General features: G+C 39.6%; 1 protein-coding gene across 7 annotated transcripts in view; it reads right to left on the bottom strand.

Annotated features, from left to right (window-relative positions):
- Nucleotides 1-13164, bottom strand: part of TMEM241 (transmembrane protein 241) — a 133039-nt gene extending 119875 nt beyond the window's left edge. For 6 of the 7 annotated variants that reach the window (XR_013995284.1, XM_081078763.1, XM_081078767.1 and 3 more), the window contains exons 1-3: nt 12957-13127; nt 8846-8892; nt 3168-3245 (exon numbers count right to left, since the gene is read on the bottom strand). Coding sequence is in view for 5 of the 7 variants with exons in the window: in XM_081078763.1 (XP_080934889.1) it covers nt 3168-3245; nt 8846-8892; nt 12957-13028 (197 nt within the window). In the remaining 2 variants the exon portion in view is untranslated. Of the gene's footprint in view, nt 1-3167; nt 3246-8845; nt 8893-12956 lie in introns of all 7 variants that reach the window. The other variant, XM_081078764.1, reaches the window with a different exon arrangement.
- Nucleotides 13165-17033: the final 3869 nt, after the last annotated feature.

Below are 17033 nucleotides of genomic sequence, written 5' to 3'. Positions count from 1 at the left end.
CCCAGTCACACAGCAAAGCTGGGCGTTGATTCCCTAATGACATCATCAGAGAGCCAAGTCCAGTAGGAAACAGCAACCACTGAACAAACACAAACCCAGCCCTGGCGTACACAAAAGCACACTGGTGCTGAGTCCCTGCTGTCAGCCAAGGGCCCAAGAATAACAACTGGAAATCCTGAGCTGTGCCATAGTTATTAACCACAAAATCCACTTATTAGAAGACACTGGGACCAAGAAGCTTAACTGAGGTGACATCACGTGTGTGGCTGTGAAACCACCAAAGTCCAGGAGATAGAGGTGAAAAGGTCTCTAAGAATTTAGGCAAGGGGACTGAAAGGGATATGTCACGAATCTTCTGAGATTGTAGAAACTAGCACCACATGAGTTCAGGGGACAACAGTGTTTCGTGGGTCTCAGACCTCTACTGTCAGAGGACCATTTCTTCCAGGGAAATAATCTTGAGGACCTTTGACTTCATTCAGTTCTACTAGTCATTCCTCTCCCCATCCAAAAAAAAAAAAAGCAATAAATTATAAAGAATTCCATCAACAGATAAGTGGATAAACAAAATGTGGTATATAGTGTGGTATACATAAAAAGGAATACATTCAGCCTTAAAAAGGAATGAAATTCTGACACATGCTACAAGATGGATGAACCTTGAGGACATTATACTAAGTGAAATAAGCCAGTCACAAAGGGACAAATACTGTATGTGTCACTAAAAGGAGTAACTAGCATAAGCAAATTAATAAATATAAACAGTGGAACAGTGGTTAACCAGGAGTTGGAGGGGAGGAAGAATGAAGAGTTATTGTTTAACGAGTACAGAATTTCTGCTAGGGATGATAAAAAAGTTCTGGAAATGGATGGTGGTAATAATTGCACAACAGTGTGGCTGTCCCTAATGCTACTGAATTGTACACTTAAACATTGTTAATAAATGGTAAATTTTATGCCATATTTTTTACATACAAAATAAGTATGAATAAATGGCATTGGTTTTAAGGAAACATGACTAAGGTAATGTTTAAAAGACCACTGTTAGGGCGGACGGGTGGCTCAGTTGGTTAGAGCGCCAGCTCTGGGCAGCAGGGCTGCCGGTTGGATTCCCACATGGGCTAGTGAGCTGCGCCCTCAGCAAATAGAATGAAGTCAATGAGCTGCCACTCAGCTCCTGGGTGGCCAGATGGCTCAGTTGGTTGGAGCACGTCCTCTCAACCAAAAGGTTGCCAGGTTCGACTCCTTGACTCCCACAAAGGATGGTGGGCTGCCTCCCCTGCAACTAACATCGGCAACTGGACCTGGAGCTGAGCTGAGCCCTCCACAACTAAGATTGAAAGGACAACAACTTGACTTGGAAAAGTCCCAGAAGTACACACTGTTCCCCAATAAAGTCCTTTTCCCCTTCCCCAATAAAATCTTTAAAAAAAGAAAAGGACTACTCTTAATAAGTAAATACTTCGCATCAGAAATTATAGGATAATTATGGTCAGGTACACTGTAAGAGTGGAAGACCCAAGTTAATCATCACCGGTGGACCCCAGTCCAAAGTCTGACAGCCAATTCCCTCATCTAGTCCAATCTCTTGCTTCTGTGAAGGAATAAATTCAACCATTTGGAGTCAGAATACTTCATTATTTAACTAAATATTAGAACTATAACAGATCTTGTGAATTCAGGGCCCAATTTGTTTAAATGAATATCCAGTTCTCATTGAAGTCTCCAGCTCTACAATGGAGTATAAAGGAAGACCTATGCTTAATCTCACATATAAAATCCCCCAAATACCTTTATTTTATCAAGCTGAGGACACTCTACCATGGAAATGCAAAATTATGACTTAATGAACTACTCTTTTGGATTAGTTAAACATCCTGTGTGGATTCTTCTTTTAGCATATGGACTATCGTGGAATCGGGTCAGGGAAATCAATTCACACCTATGTTCCCAGGGCCTCTCCTTCATAAAACCTCTTAATATGTACTAGCTTCTCCCTTTCTATTGATCTCTTTTATATCTTCAGAAGAAGTCAAAATTACTAATATTTATACTGGACACATTTTCATAGCTTCTCCAGAGTACTCAGCAAAGGGGTAACTTAGCCATTAAGCAATTAATCTGATTATTAGAGAAGTTGGGCAGACAACTTGGACAAAAAGGCGAATGACTTGGCCTGATCATTCAATTGGGATGTTTTATCTTAGTCATATAAGCCTTGATTTCATTTTCTTTTCATTTTGTGCATCATTTCAGACGAGGCGTGATGTTCTCAAAGAATCATGAGAATTTATCTAGGGGAGGCAGGAATGGATAACCAATTCAAACTATAATTTTGGCTGAAAATGTCATGGCCTTTGACATTTCTTTTAAATATATTTGAAAAGCTGTGTTACTAGAATCATAACAATTAATGTAATGTGTGATATGAATTGGACCCTGGATCAGAATTTGGTGGGGGAAAGGGGTGCAGGTAGGGGAGAGTTATAAATGATATTATTGAGAAAACTGGCAAAATATGAATATGGTCTGTAGATGAGATAATAGTATTGTATCAATGTCAATTTTCCGATTTTGGTAACTATACTCTAGTCATGTAAAAGAGTGTCCTTGCTCTTAGGAAATACAAGCTAAAGAATTTAGAAGTAAAGAAAGAGGCATCTTACTCTCAAATATGCAACTTACTCTCAAATAGTTCAGAAAAAAATTATACATCAGTATAAATAAAGAGGAAATGAGAGAAGCATAGTAAAATAATAATTGGGGAATCTGAGTAAAGAGTATTAAAGTTTGTACTATTCCTAACTCTTCTGTAAGTAGGAGGTAATTTCAAACTAAAACAAAAAAAATCCCCCCAAATTTTAAAGTTTACTTTAAAATTAATTTATAGTGATTCTATGATCTTAAACAAAGCCAAATTAATACGGTATCATAAATTGTATATCTCAATTAGTTTTAATATATTAGTGGCATTATTAACCAGAAAAACACTATTTGAGTTCTATTTGATTAGAAACTTATTGAATCTCAAGGTTAGAAGGGAACTAAGAGACCAAACAATGCAAGTACACATCAGTGTTTCCCAATGTAAAACCATAGGAAATTAAGTAACGTAAAAAGGAAGCAGGGTATGAATCACGAGTCCAGCACAGAAGAGGTTGTTCTACCTTAAACCGCTGTTGATCTCTGCCCAGCCCAGTTTCCATGACACATGAAGCAAAAGTCCACCAATTAACGTCTGCCACCTGTAAAGGATAAGGGCGAATGTGAATTTATGTTTTTTAATTTTAAGTTTTTCCGAATCTGAATTTAATAAAGTGCCATGGTCTTTCTATTAAAAGGCCATCCCACCCTGAAAGACCTGTCGACTGACACCAATATACATATCCAATCCTTCTTACAACTTTTTTCTCCCAGTCTCTCCTAATTATCATCCCGATTCTTACGCCTGTCCTCAACTTCTACTATTCCCTTGAATCCAGCTGTAGCACTAAGTGCTGACATTGGTACTCTACTCTTCTTATTCTAAACTTTCCCTAAACGACCTCACTCACAGCCACCTCCTTGCCCATCATCTCTGCACAGATGATTCCCAAGTCCCCCTTCTCACTCAGACCCCACAAGCTCCCAAATATAACATGCCTAAAACAATACCTTGAACTTCCTCCTCCACTTCCTAATCAGTCTCCCTCTATCCCTAATCAGCAAACTGGAAACCTACATGTCATCCTAGCCCTTCCTCCATCCTCGCCTCCCTCATTTACTGGCAAAATCCTACTGGTTTTAGTCCCATAACAGCTCTCAAATCTGAAGGCTTCCCTTCCATGTCTAATGCCTCTGCCTAATTCAGACTCATGATCTCGTACCTGAACCATACACTGTCCTTTCTCTCCAGGGTTGTCCCACCCCATCCATTCTCTACCTTGCAGCCAAAGGGTTTGTTCTAAAATGCAAACTTAATTGCGCTGCTTGCTTGTTTTAAAAATGGTTGGTTTTGCCCAGTGCTCAGGTAGCAATTCTCAGCTTCTTTTTTGCCACAACGTATCTGGAGTCATGAGACACACTTCCTCAATATGCAGAGTTTAGGAGTAGCACAAGTTATAAAATAGACATCCCTCCTCCTCACACTGCAGAAACCATAGCAAAATACCCAATGAATGAGAGGAACTATAGGCATAACATTATCCTGTTTCATTCTAATTGCTTTTACCCCCCTTTCTTCTGCCTCCTCCCCTCACTCCTATTCAAACCGTTGTTTCTCAGTCTAGTTGTGTAGAACACAGCTCCCTGGCCCATGCTGGCCCATGCTGGTATTACGACCCTTGCGCCCCCCCCTCCCCCTGAGGCAGTCGGTTGCCAGTCATCGGTCGGCTGCTCACAGCAGCTCATGGCAGCTCTCGCTGGCTGCTGGCCACTCATGCTGGCCACCGGCTGCTCCTGGCAGCACACGGTAGCCCAGGGCAGCACTCAGCAGCTTACGCCAACCTCTGACTGCTCATGGCAGCCCAGCTCCCAATCTTCGCTATAGAGGGCGCAGCTCACTGGCCCATGTGGAAATCGAACCCGGCACCCTATGCATTAGGAGCACAGAGCTCCAAGCCCCTGAGCCACTGGGCCGGCCCATAATTGCTTTCTTATTTCAGGTGACTCATTCATAAATATCAAAACCTTATTTTTAGTTATGACTTGAGACAACACCTCAGAAATGATTACAACACACCCATGTATTACGACACCTCAGTTGAGAAGCCCTGGCCTACAGAATAAAGTCACTTATGTGTGACACACAAGCCTTCGGGAACTTGCACCCACCCCTCTCTGGGATCAGCTCCTGTCTGTCTGCCATGACAACCACATTCCAGCCACACTGAATGGCCCACAGCCTCGAGAATATGCCAGGCCATGTCATACTTCTAAGAGCTCACATGTGCTGTCCTCTTGACCCACAATGTTCTTCCATCTCCTTGTGTGTTGGTGAACATCTGCTTATCCTATAAGATCCAGTTTTTATGTCTCCTTTGTGAAACCTTCACTGACAGAACAGACAGATATGGGTCGTGCCCTCAAACAGCCTGCTCTAGAACAGTGGTTTTCAACCAGATAGTTTTTTCCACCAGATGATATTCGGCAGTATCTGGAGACATTTTTGGTTGTCATAACTGGGGGTGGAGGAACGGACGGTTGCTACTGGCACCTGGTGAGTAGAAGCCAGGGAACTTCCTGCTGAACTTCCTACAATGTGCAGGACAGCCCCCACAACAAAACTACGTTTGGGAAAGCTCCTTCTCTTTACAAGGGAGAGAGTATCTTCGAGAGAAGCAAGGCACGGGCCAGAAAGCAAGTTAGGAGTTGTTTGAGAGATGACAGTGGCCCGGGAAGGGGCAATTCGATGAAGAAGGTGGACAGATTCTAACCATGTTTAGGAGGTCCTCGTGGTTAATTGTTAATTGCATGTTGGGGATGAAGGAGTAAAAGGCATTAAGAATAATTCCCAAGTTTCTGAGTGGGTCAATGGGATAGAGGGTACTGTTCACTGCAGGTAAATTTAAGGGACAGGTAGAAGAGAAAAGATCGCTTCACGAGGGCAGGGAGCTTTGTTTTCTTCACTGATGTATCTTAAGTGTCTAGAACAGTGCCTGGCACATAGTTCGCACTCAATAAATATTTGTAGAATGAGTTACTCTGCCCTACTATGTACTTCCAATGTGCCAGGAATTCCTCTAGGCATCAGGGATACTTCAATGACAATGTGAAGTTTTTAAACATCTTGCATTCAAAGACGTTACTTTTTTTGGTGGGGTGGGGTGGGGAGGTGCATTCAGTCTGACCCATCCCCAGACAAGATGGAAAAAAAGCAATTCAGATGTAAAGATCCTCCTTTCCCACATAAATTCCTTAAGTCCCTCTACCTGGAGAGAAGTGAAAGGACAATCAGGACCAGTAAATGACTCCTATTCACTACAAGGGAAAACAATATCACAGCTTTATTGACTGACGTGTACATAATCATAGACAATATTTTTAAAGTTTTTCTATGAAATTTCAGGGAGAAACTTGACAAAATAGTCTAAAGTTCACCTGATATAAAGAGCAAAAATCCAAAAGTATAAAAATTAAGTGTCGAGAAGTCTTCTTCCCTTCCCTGTCCACTATCTGCACTGTTTCCATTTTTTCCTATGTATAATCACTCTTACTAGGTTCGTCTTTATATTTTTTAAATAAGAAAAACATACACACATTTCTACATGATGGTAGTGTACTATACTGTTATGGACTTGTTTTATCCCCAATTAAATGCATCTTGAAGAAGCTTTCCATGTCAATACATGAGAGTCTCCTTATTATGTTTTAACATTTGAATAGTATTTCATTAGGAATATGATATAATTTATTTAACTGGCTCTGGATAGATGAAAATTAGGTTGTTTAAAAATGCTTGCTGCCACAGAGCTGCAATGTTTCTTTGCACACATTTCATTTACATAAATGCAAGTAAACCTCTCAGGTAAATTCCCAAAAGTGGAATTGCTAGATTAAAGGATTAAGTTGCAGTATTGTTATATATTACCAAAGTGCCACTCATAGATATGGTACCAATTTGCCAGCCCATGATAAGTGTTTAAGAATACCTGTTTTCTACATCCTCACCAATGCTGTCTATTACCAGATTTTGACATTATATTTGGCAAATTTTACAGCTAAAATACGCTATCTCAATATAGTTTTCAATTATATTTTCTTTATGAGTGAAGAATATCTTTATATGATCAGGAGCCAATTGTAGGTTGGGATTTTTGTTTTTGATATTAAGATCTAGTTTTAGTGCAAGGGGATTGTATAATCACTACTTTTTAAAAATCACTCCTGTTTTATTCACAGTGACGATTCCATGGGCATATAAGGACATAATCTCTATTTTCAAGATAGAGTGTTTGATATTTATCTATCAATTGTATTATTTAGCGTGTGTGTGTGTGTGTGTGTGTGTGTGTGGTTTTGTTTATCCAATTGAACTGTCATGGAAAAATAGTAAATTTGTCTACTATTCCTAGTATGTATCTATTTATCCCTGGTATTCCTGCACTTTTTGTTTGGGAAATGATGATCCCTGTTGTTTGGTTGGTATAGATATTCATCACTATTTTATTTTCATTTTAACTACATGCTCCAGCATTATAATGTCTTTTCATTTTGAACTGCATGTTTTAGTATTATAACACGTCTTTCTTCACTTGTTTAATGCTTTCTGTCCTAAATTCAACCTTGTTTGACATTAAGATCACGATCCTTGCTTTTTTGTTTGCATTTGTATAATATTAAAAAAAACATAAGAATGAGAGAGGATGAGCTCTATCACATACTTAAATGCTATAATAATTAAAAATAGTTTAGCACCTTTCCATAAAAGGTGACAAGTAAGTGCTCAAAAATAAACCCTATGCTAGACTTATCAGGGTAATCACTTCCTAAGTTATATAAATGTCTTTTTGCTATGTTGTACACCTGAAACTAATAAGTATTGTATGTCAACTGTAATCAAAAAAGAAGAAAAAAGAAATTTATTACCAAGATAATCAAAAAGTAGACCCTGAAAAATAACTTTATATGTTATATTAACAACCCAAAGGCAAAGGAAGGATTATACAATAAAATATAATAAATGGGGCTAGTATAGATGAAACTATGAGGGCAGGGACAATTTCTTCACATTGTACCATACACTAAAATAAATGGACAATGATCAAGAATTGAATAAAGTTTTAATGAAACGTAGGTGAATATCTACATTTGATGTTTGTGATGGAGAAGAATAAACATAAAAACAATGGTAGCAATCACAAAAGAAACTATCAATACAGTTTTCAACATAAAAATAAACCATTTAAAAAATGAAAAGATTGGGGGGGGGGGTGAGGTGAAAAAGAGAAATATGAGTGTCAGAGCACTCCATGTTGCTCCTACAATACCCAGACTATTGACCTTTTTTTCCTTCCATTTGCTTTTTAATAATAGCATCCCTCAGTCACAGGACCACACACTGGGTTCATCTGCAGTTACCTGTTGCTTCATTCTAATTTTCAAACAAAAATTCTCTATGTCACTTTTTAATATATTTAAATAATCAAAATTATATAAACAAAATGAAAAGGCAAAGCACAAACAAGTTGTAAAAAATAAAAATTTCCAAAAAGCATAATGGACAAGTGGTTGGCACCCTTAAAATATGAAGAATTCATTAAATTAATAAGAAAAATACTAAAACCCCAGTAAAAATTAAAGTGTAAAATGCACAACTAGACAATTCACTGAAAAAAAGAGATACGAGTGGATAATAAACATAAGAAAACTATTCAACTTCACAAATAATTTAAGAAATGATAAGACAAAATAATGTGATACCATTTGGGCCTCATGAAATCAGCAGAGAATAAAAAATAATCGTGATTCAAGTATAACATTATAGAAACTTTCATATACAGGCTGGGTGACAACATAAATCGGTAACACATTTTTGGAAAAGATTTTGTTAATATTAAAACAGAATACTAAATAAGTTCATATTCCTTAAACCTAAATTTCTCATGTAGGAATCTGTTCCAAAGATATAGTTGGAATTTTGGCAGAGTTGAATACAAAAAAAATCTGATAACGTTGTTTTTATACCCTCAGAAGGGACACAATTTAAATGCCCATTAATATTACAGAAGGGCTACATAAATTATAATATATCTATTTGTTGAAAAATCTATTCAGTCATCAAAAATACTCCCATTTTAAAGAACATTTAATGATGCTGGTTGGACATTTCCTACAAATGTGTATAAAGAGCATAAACGATACTCACCCTTGGAACAATGTAGGGTAGGTAAATTTCAAGACAGACAGGACATACTGAAAAACAAATACCATATTAATGGATATTTTCAAATTATAGAGAATCGATACACCATAAAATCAAAGAAATCCCTACTGCAGAAACATAAATACACTAGTTTCAAAGAGGCCTTTATTCTCATCCCCTCCCCACAAAAATCACACACTAGGCAAGTCAAATATCACACACCAAGCAAGGCATACCTTCCAAGTCATACTAAAAAGAGGGGGCCTGATTTCCCCGAAAGTTACCAGAAGCCACCTCAGTTGGGGAATGGAACCAGAATCATGAGCAAAGTGTGGCAGCAGCTGGATCTGATGTGATAGCTGGCCGCTTGGCGTCTTCCCAGCAGTATCATGTTGTAACTGCAGCAACTCCAGAGAAAACTGGACAAACCCCGCTGAATGCAGTCTGTTTTCTTGGGGTATTCACTTACTTCATCTACTGTCCAGTTTACCTAAAAATCCAACCCTCTTCTTTGATAATCTTCTAGTAGGAACTGCATCCCAGTCTTTCTTGTTTTCCTTCCATTTGGGGGGTTTTGTTTGGTGTTTGTATTCTAAGCATTTTTTTTCTAATGAATTCTGCTTAGGTGTCACAATTTTTGCTGTGCTTTAGCATTTTAAGCATTTTCTAAAAACAACAACAACAACAACAACAAAAACCCAACTCGGCTAAGGTCAACTTGTATTTGTATTATGCCTTTTAATCAAATTTACAGCACTTTATGAATGGGGGAATTGCGTTGTGTCCTTCTGGGTATCTTTTTGCTATGTTTCTATTATTTAACCCTTTGAGAATTTTTTTAAAAGCCTAGCAAGGGTTCTACTGATTCTTCACATGATCTAAAAAATGGAGTAGACTAGTGTAGGGCAAGTTTACATATGTTTTTCCCTATGGACTAGCCTACACATAATTGCTCTTACATGAGCTCCTAACTGCCACAATTCTAACTGCCTGAGCACTGGTCTATATTTATTAGAAATGGACCTTCATTCTTCTCTGAAGTCTATTTACTCATGTAATTCAACATGTTCCCCCCCAACACACACTTCTTCCTGATATTTTCATTCTAAAATAGAACTAGAGAAAGGATTGAATGAACATCTGGGCCATGTCCTACACCACCCTGAACAATCTGCATGGAGATAACAAACATTTACTTCGTTTATTGTGTGCTGAGCTTTGTGATAGATATTGGGAGAGATAGAAAATACTGAAGCTCTCACTTTACTTTGCTAGAGAACAGTGGAAAAAACAGTGAAAAAAGAAATCTCTGACAAAGGAAATCTAACTCCTAAACATTTCTCCTCTCAGCAATTCCTCGTATCACTGAAAAGTGTTGACCACAGCAAAATGCTGTATGTTAGAAAAGCAGTAAGAGCATCTCAAGGGGAAAAAAAGAGCAATCTGGAAGCCTTTGAAAGGAGAACAGGTGCAGACTTGGCCTCCAGCTTATTAGCTGTGAGGGGAAGAAGGACAGGTAGCTGCCTGGGCCCTACCTCCAGTTACTGCTGGAACCTCCCACAGGATGGACGCCACTCTGACTGGGCCAGCCAGGCCAGGAAAGCCAGAACACTTGCTGTTCAAACCCAACAAAAATCAACCATTCTTTTAAACAGTAATGAGATGAAGGGATAAAATTAGGATGTACAAAGTTTTTCTAAATGAATTTTCTTTCTACCAATAGAAAGGGAAACCGTTTGAGAAAAAAAAAACAGAGAGAAATATGAAAATAAAGAAACTAACACAGAATCTTTTAAAAACTACTGTGTTTCCCCGAAAATAAGACCTAGCTGAAAGGCGCACTAGAGCTGATTGTCCGGCTAGGTCTTATTTTCAGTTAAACATGGTAGAAGAAAACATCCTTTTTTTGTAGACGCATACAAAGAAACCTTCACTAATTCAAAAGAAAATTCACGTGGCAGAGATTAGACGCAGGAAAATACACCCATGGAATGCCGACTACACAGCTCCTTTCCCATTTGGCCTCTATTTGGTCTAAACTCACTCACCTTGGCTGCTGGAAGTGTGACTGTCCTGGTTGAGAAGATGAAACAACGGCATAATCTAAGAGTTACTAAGTCCCTACCAGAGCCCCACCATGAGCAACCATCTCTCCCACCCTTATCTGGGCCTCATATCTGTTCCCCATCACTCTTGACTTCTCCTCCTTCCTCTTTATATAGGCTCCGTGCCTCCCCTCTCCCTGCCTTCTGCTGTTATCCTCCTACTTTCCATCCAGCTCCCGATATTTCCCAATAAATCTAAATTAAAGCACTCCAAGCCATCGAGGAAAATGAAGAAGGATATCTTTGGCTTATTGTTTAAATTCTGGGGGCCCTTGAGAATCTATGATTTCTATTACTCAGATTAGATATTCCTGGGGACATGAGGATTTGGTTTATTTTTATCTAGCAACTTGAGATACAATGCACATAGAAGGTACTCAGTCTTTATTACATTAATTATAAAATGCTGTGGTGCCCCAATAAATACAACAATAATGCCACGGGTGCAAACGTGCATCCAGAAGGGGTATAAATTTTGGTGAACTAAACACTGTATGTCTGCTAGATATTTTTGCTTAGACATACATGTTTTTTTTCTTAACCAATGCCAGGACTTATGGGCTATCATGAAAGATCTGTTACTCTGCCTCATCTGATGATTACATGGAAATAAAAGGAAGTTCATTCTGTTTTAACGTGTGACATTATCAATATATCCATCAAGTTAGCTAGACAAATTAAAATAGTTAAATGAAAAGACCAGGATTTCACAAATTCACATATTCCTGAGTAGATGCTACAAAAAAAAATCTTTTAATTTGGCTCCCTTCCCTATGAGGAAAAAACAAATTTGTTAAAAGCTAATAATTACTGTGTTGTACCATAAGCAAAAAACTGTCTTTCCTTCCTCCTTTCCCTTCTTCTAGAGTAGGTATCACTTACTTTATGGAGCATGTACCCTGATGTCGGGCACTCCACCAAGCACCTTACAAACATTTTAACTAATCCTCATAACAACCCTTTGAAGGGAACTTTTAAATCCCATTTTAAATTTAAAATATTTAGGTTTAGAGACATTAAAGTCCCAAAGGCTAAATAAGTGGAGGCAGGATGCAAACCCATCACTGCCTCGGATCAAGGCCGTATTAATGAATCCTTAAAGGTTCATTACTATAACTAAAAATCAACTGGACAGGGGCTTCACTGGCATCCTTTGAATATATTGAAGACAGGCACTCATATTAAGAAAGGGGGTTTAAGGAAATGCTGCTAGTGATTCTTTTCCAGAGAGCAAGGGGAAGCAGTAGAGACCCTACCGTGGGGGAAGGTGGTCATCCAGCAGCGTCCAGGGCAGGGGGTGATGCCCCACCCTAGCCCACAGGGCTCCAACATTTCCCTGCCAGTACCAAACCCAAGGCCAGCTTCCCCTCACTAACAAAACAACATGGTACCACTGCTTTCCTGCCACATCATACAAAAGGTTTCATGACATTGGACAAATTAAGTTTACATTTTATTTTAAAAAGTAATTTCACGCACACTAAAACCTCTTGAGTATACTGGAAGTGCCAGGAATCGAGACATAAAAAATAGGTTTGGGAATCAGTGGTGCAAGGCGGAAATGGAGACGGATTGATCGCTTCTATTTAAACGATTCTGGAATGTGGTGGGGTTCTGGGGCAGAGAGGCATATTTAGAACAGAAGGCAGGATGTGTCTGGGCTCTTCCCTTACGCTTCCTTCCCAGAGGAAATGGGGGCCAGTTGCTCTCTTTCCCTTAAAAGTCGTCCACACAGTCCAAAATTAACTTCCTGCAAACTCGTCGAAAAAATTGGGTTTCCCAGGAGATGCACAGGATGCTTTACAGGACGGGAAACCGGACCGGACGGGACAGGACAGTGCAACGAACACTATTTTCTAAAACAGCATCCCACACACAGTCGGTGTCTTCTCCATCACCGTCAGCGACAAAATCGGATAGAAAGCTGGAGGCTGCATCGGTTCCACGTACAATTATTGTACGCGAATGTCCCACGTGCAATCCCGGCTCCCCGCTCCTGCCCCCCTCACCTTGTTCGTGAGGTAAAAAGCCAGATAGCAGGTACAAAAGGTGAGGCCGACCAGGCACCTCCTCATGCACATCTGTCAACTTGCGGCCCTTCCCGGGGATCCCGCAGAAGTCCCTTTGCTGCCGCCGGATTTGGGCCGCCACCTCCGAGGCCAGAATGGCCACGTGGCTCCGAGCTCCACCAATCAGCACCAACCCCCTTCTCCCCCCCCCCCCCCGCTCCCCTCCTGGCTCTTAAAGGGTCCGCCCACCGTAGGGCTCACAGCCTCGAGGTGGGCGGGGCGGCACCCACATGGCAGACGGGCCGTGGGAGAGTGACCAGGTCAGCCGGGGCTGGGACCACCTGTAGAGCAAAAGCGGACAGGAGTGAAAAAGTAGGAAGTAGAAGAGGGAAAAAAAGTGGACGAAACGGTTCGGGACACTCCATTATCGTTTAAAGAAAAATGATCATAGCTATTGCTAAACGGTGGGACCAATATGTTTGTTCTTTACGGAATTTTCCCAATTTTCTACGTTGAGTCCGTATTACTTTTTTGTAAATGACACAAAAAGCTAACAACAATAAATGTCATTTTAAAAGAAGGAAGTCTGAGGGGGAAAGAACTAGAATGAGTATAGTTTTCTTTTTCTTTTTTTTCTTTAAGAGAAGTCATTCCATTGTGTTGAAAAGTCTATAAAATAAGAAATCCTTCCAAAAGTGGGAGTTTCAAGCACAGCCCCTGTTCCTGGTCTGTCAGGTGGAAAATTGACCTAGTTAGGCTTCTGGCAAATAGTAATAAACATACACAAAAACATACTGATGGACTTTGTCAGGAACTATTCACTCTTTTTTATTTGTATTCCCTACATAAAATTGTTTATCAGACTATATTATCCAAGCAAACACTGGATGCATTGTCTATATATAAGACAAACTAAAAAGTTATTTCCCCTTCATATTATTTTAGAAAACCCGTTTCAGAACTAAATAGACCTTACAAAGAAAATTTTTGCCTGATAGAATTTACTTTAAAAAATCAATGGGGTTGGTATTTACCTGAGATTTCCCTGAGCTCTTAGTAGATGAACAAATTCAATTCAGGCCTTATTGTTTCCAATTTTTGGTTAACTCATTTTCTTAGACAGAATTTGCTTAATAAGCAGAAACAACCAGAATAGTAAGGAACCATGCACAGAAGTTGACATTTATAGCAAATGTGCTGCTAGAGCTTGCCAGAGGTATTGATTTTCCCAAAGCTGCATTTTTCTGCCCCTCAAAACAAACTAAACTAAGACTGAATAAAAATAAAAATCATCGGATCTTACATTTACAAACAATAAGCTGCTATATATGAGACTGAGGTAGACCTCCTATACAGATGAAAAGATTTAATTACTGATGTTGTTTATTGAGATCTTTGAGATCAAAGGGTCATAGTTATTAATTTATTTTTTATAATGGATTCATAAGTGCTCAAAAATGTTGAATAAAGAAAAGGGCAGCTTGCATAAAGCCATACCTTGTGAGTTTTTTCCCCTACAAATCTTTTTTTTTTAAAGATGTGACAATGGAAACAGTTTCTTTTTTTCTTCCCATTTAAAAATAATTTTTTTTAAAAAATTGGGAATATTGGGGAACAGTGTGTTTCTCCAGTGCCCATCAGCTCCAAGTCGTTGTCCTTCAGTCTACGTAGTTGTGGAGGGCGCAGCTCAGCTCCAAGTCCAGTCACCGTTCCAATCTTAGCTGCAAGGGTTGCAGCCCACCATCCCATGCTTGAACCAGCAATCTTGTTGAGAGCTTGTGCTCTGGCCAACTGAACCATCCGGTCACCCCTCCGGCAACTCAGCCGCAGCTTGGTTGTCTTAAATCTAGTCGTGGAGGGAGCAGCTCGCTGGCCCATGTGGGAATTGAATGTTCCTACTCTAACCAACTGGGCCATCTGGCTGCCCACGAACCTTTTTTAATGATTTTTTTATTTTGACAGCAAACATGGAACATGATATAGGTCATAGTTGCTCAACATTGTGAATTTACTCAAGGTCACTGAATTTCACACTTTAAAATGGTTAATTTTACGTCATGTGAGTTTCACCAGAGTGAGAGAGCGGAGGGAGAGAGAGACACACACACACACAGACAGAGAGAGTTAGAGTTTAGAGTTATAGAGGTAGAGCAGATGCAGGTCATTCCCAAGTCTGAGGAAGCCACATTGAAAAATGGTGAGGATGAGCTTGGGAAGCTTACTGGACTAAGATAAAATGCCAGGATATCAGATGGTAATCCCCATGGACCTTAAAATTACCCAGCAAGACGTTAGGGCTTGGGGTGGAGTGGAAGAGTGTGAGCATTGTCAGAGTCTTCAGAAAATGTGCAGATGGTTAACCCAGAGGTCAGTAGATGACACTTGTAAGGAACCTTAGAGACAGTGATGTCAGAGACACCAGAGGAGAGCCGTTTTCCTGAGGTGGCAGGGATAATGTTTTGGAAGCTGCATTGAGGAGAGTGAAGACTGCTGACTCCCTGCCCTGGATACCAGGGAGGAAATGCATAGTCTCAGCTGTCAGAATTATCTTTCTAGTAAGGAAATCTGAAAACATTATTCTCCCAATTTAAAACCTTTTCATAACTCTTTATTGTCTAAGTTATTAAATCCTTAGCATTAAAATCTCTTGAACCTCACCCTTCCCTGCATTCTCCAACCCAACCTTCTGCTTTGCTGTTGAACCCTAGGTCTGCCCAGGCCAAACCACTTGCCCTTTTCCAATGCATGCTGTACAGAGCTCCCCATATGTGGAAGCCCCCACTGCCCTACAGATCCTCTCACTGATGCCTGCTTTTCTTGCAAGACAGAACTCAGTGCCATCGGTCTCTCCCTCTTTTAAATCCTCACAGGGCCCTGCACATGCTTCTACCATAGCATCTTTAACACTTAATTGTACTTGTGTTTATAATTTTGACATCCATGAGGACAGGAACCTATTTTTATTTATATTTGCCACTCCAATGTTAGGCACTTAAGAGAGCACTTAATAAAAATTTGTTAAGTAAATGAATATCCAGATTCTTAGTTCTACTTTCAACCTCTTGTCCTTTTCTAATCCGTCTCCCAAAGGCCCCTCGCTGGCACATTTTTGCCATGCACTGCATTTCAGTCTTTTTTTCTGATGTGTTTTCTCTCTCTCTTTTTTTTTTTTTTAAGAAATTCTTGCCTTATTTAGTAGGAGGCTCCAAGTACAAATTGCCAGTTATAAAAACAGTCATGGGGATGTGAAGTACAGCATAGAGAATATAGTCATTAATATTGTAACAAGTCTGTATGATATCAGATTGGTACCAGACTTGTTGGGGTGATCACTTCATAAGGTATATACATGTCTAAGCACTATGACGTATACCTGAAACTAATACTGTATGTAAACTGTAATTGAAAAAATAAATTTAAAATATGTATGGCAAAAACATTACAAAAAAATAACAGGAGGCTTCAAAAACTTCTCTGTTGATGCTCTCTCCTGTTTCTTTCTTATCTAGAAGTGAGAGGTCCATTCAATTTCTGGTTATGCCCCTTTCTCCCCATTTATACCCCAATTGTAATCTTCTGAACACTAAAAGGGAATACAATTACCACATACATTCACAAACATGGGCAACGTTTGCCAAGCATAGGTACGTATCCTGTTATAGAGCTATAGTTATGCCTTATTTTAGTTTGGAGTTTTTGGAAGATTCAGAACATGTTCTGACCTAAAATGGGAAGGAGGCAAGAATTGCGTCCTAATGGAAATCATCAGGGATCTCAAGCATAGATAGTTAGGGATCCTGGCTCAGAATTGCAATTTAGGGAGAACTGTCGTTGTTCAGTATTTCGAGAATGTCAGCATAGTCACCATGCAGTCTATTAGAGCGAGTCTCGGGACCCAGACTGCCTGGGTTCGCTACTTATTAGCTGGATGGCCTGCGGCGCATTACGTTACCTCCCTGTGCCTCAGTTTCATTATCCGTAAAATTGAGACAATGATAGAATGTATTACTTCTCAGGGTTATTTTGAGGACTGACGAGTTAATACGGTACTTTGAACAGGGCATGAATATAGTAAGT

The sequence above is a fragment of the Rhinolophus hipposideros genome (genome assembly GCF_964194185.1).
Source record: "Rhinolophus hipposideros genome assembly, chromosome: 17".
Lineage (NCBI taxonomy): Eukaryota > Metazoa > Chordata > Mammalia > Chiroptera > Rhinolophidae > Rhinolophus > Rhinolophus hipposideros.
The sequence above is the reverse complement of the archived record's forward strand: the minus strand, read 5'-3'. Positions and strand labels throughout refer to the sequence as shown.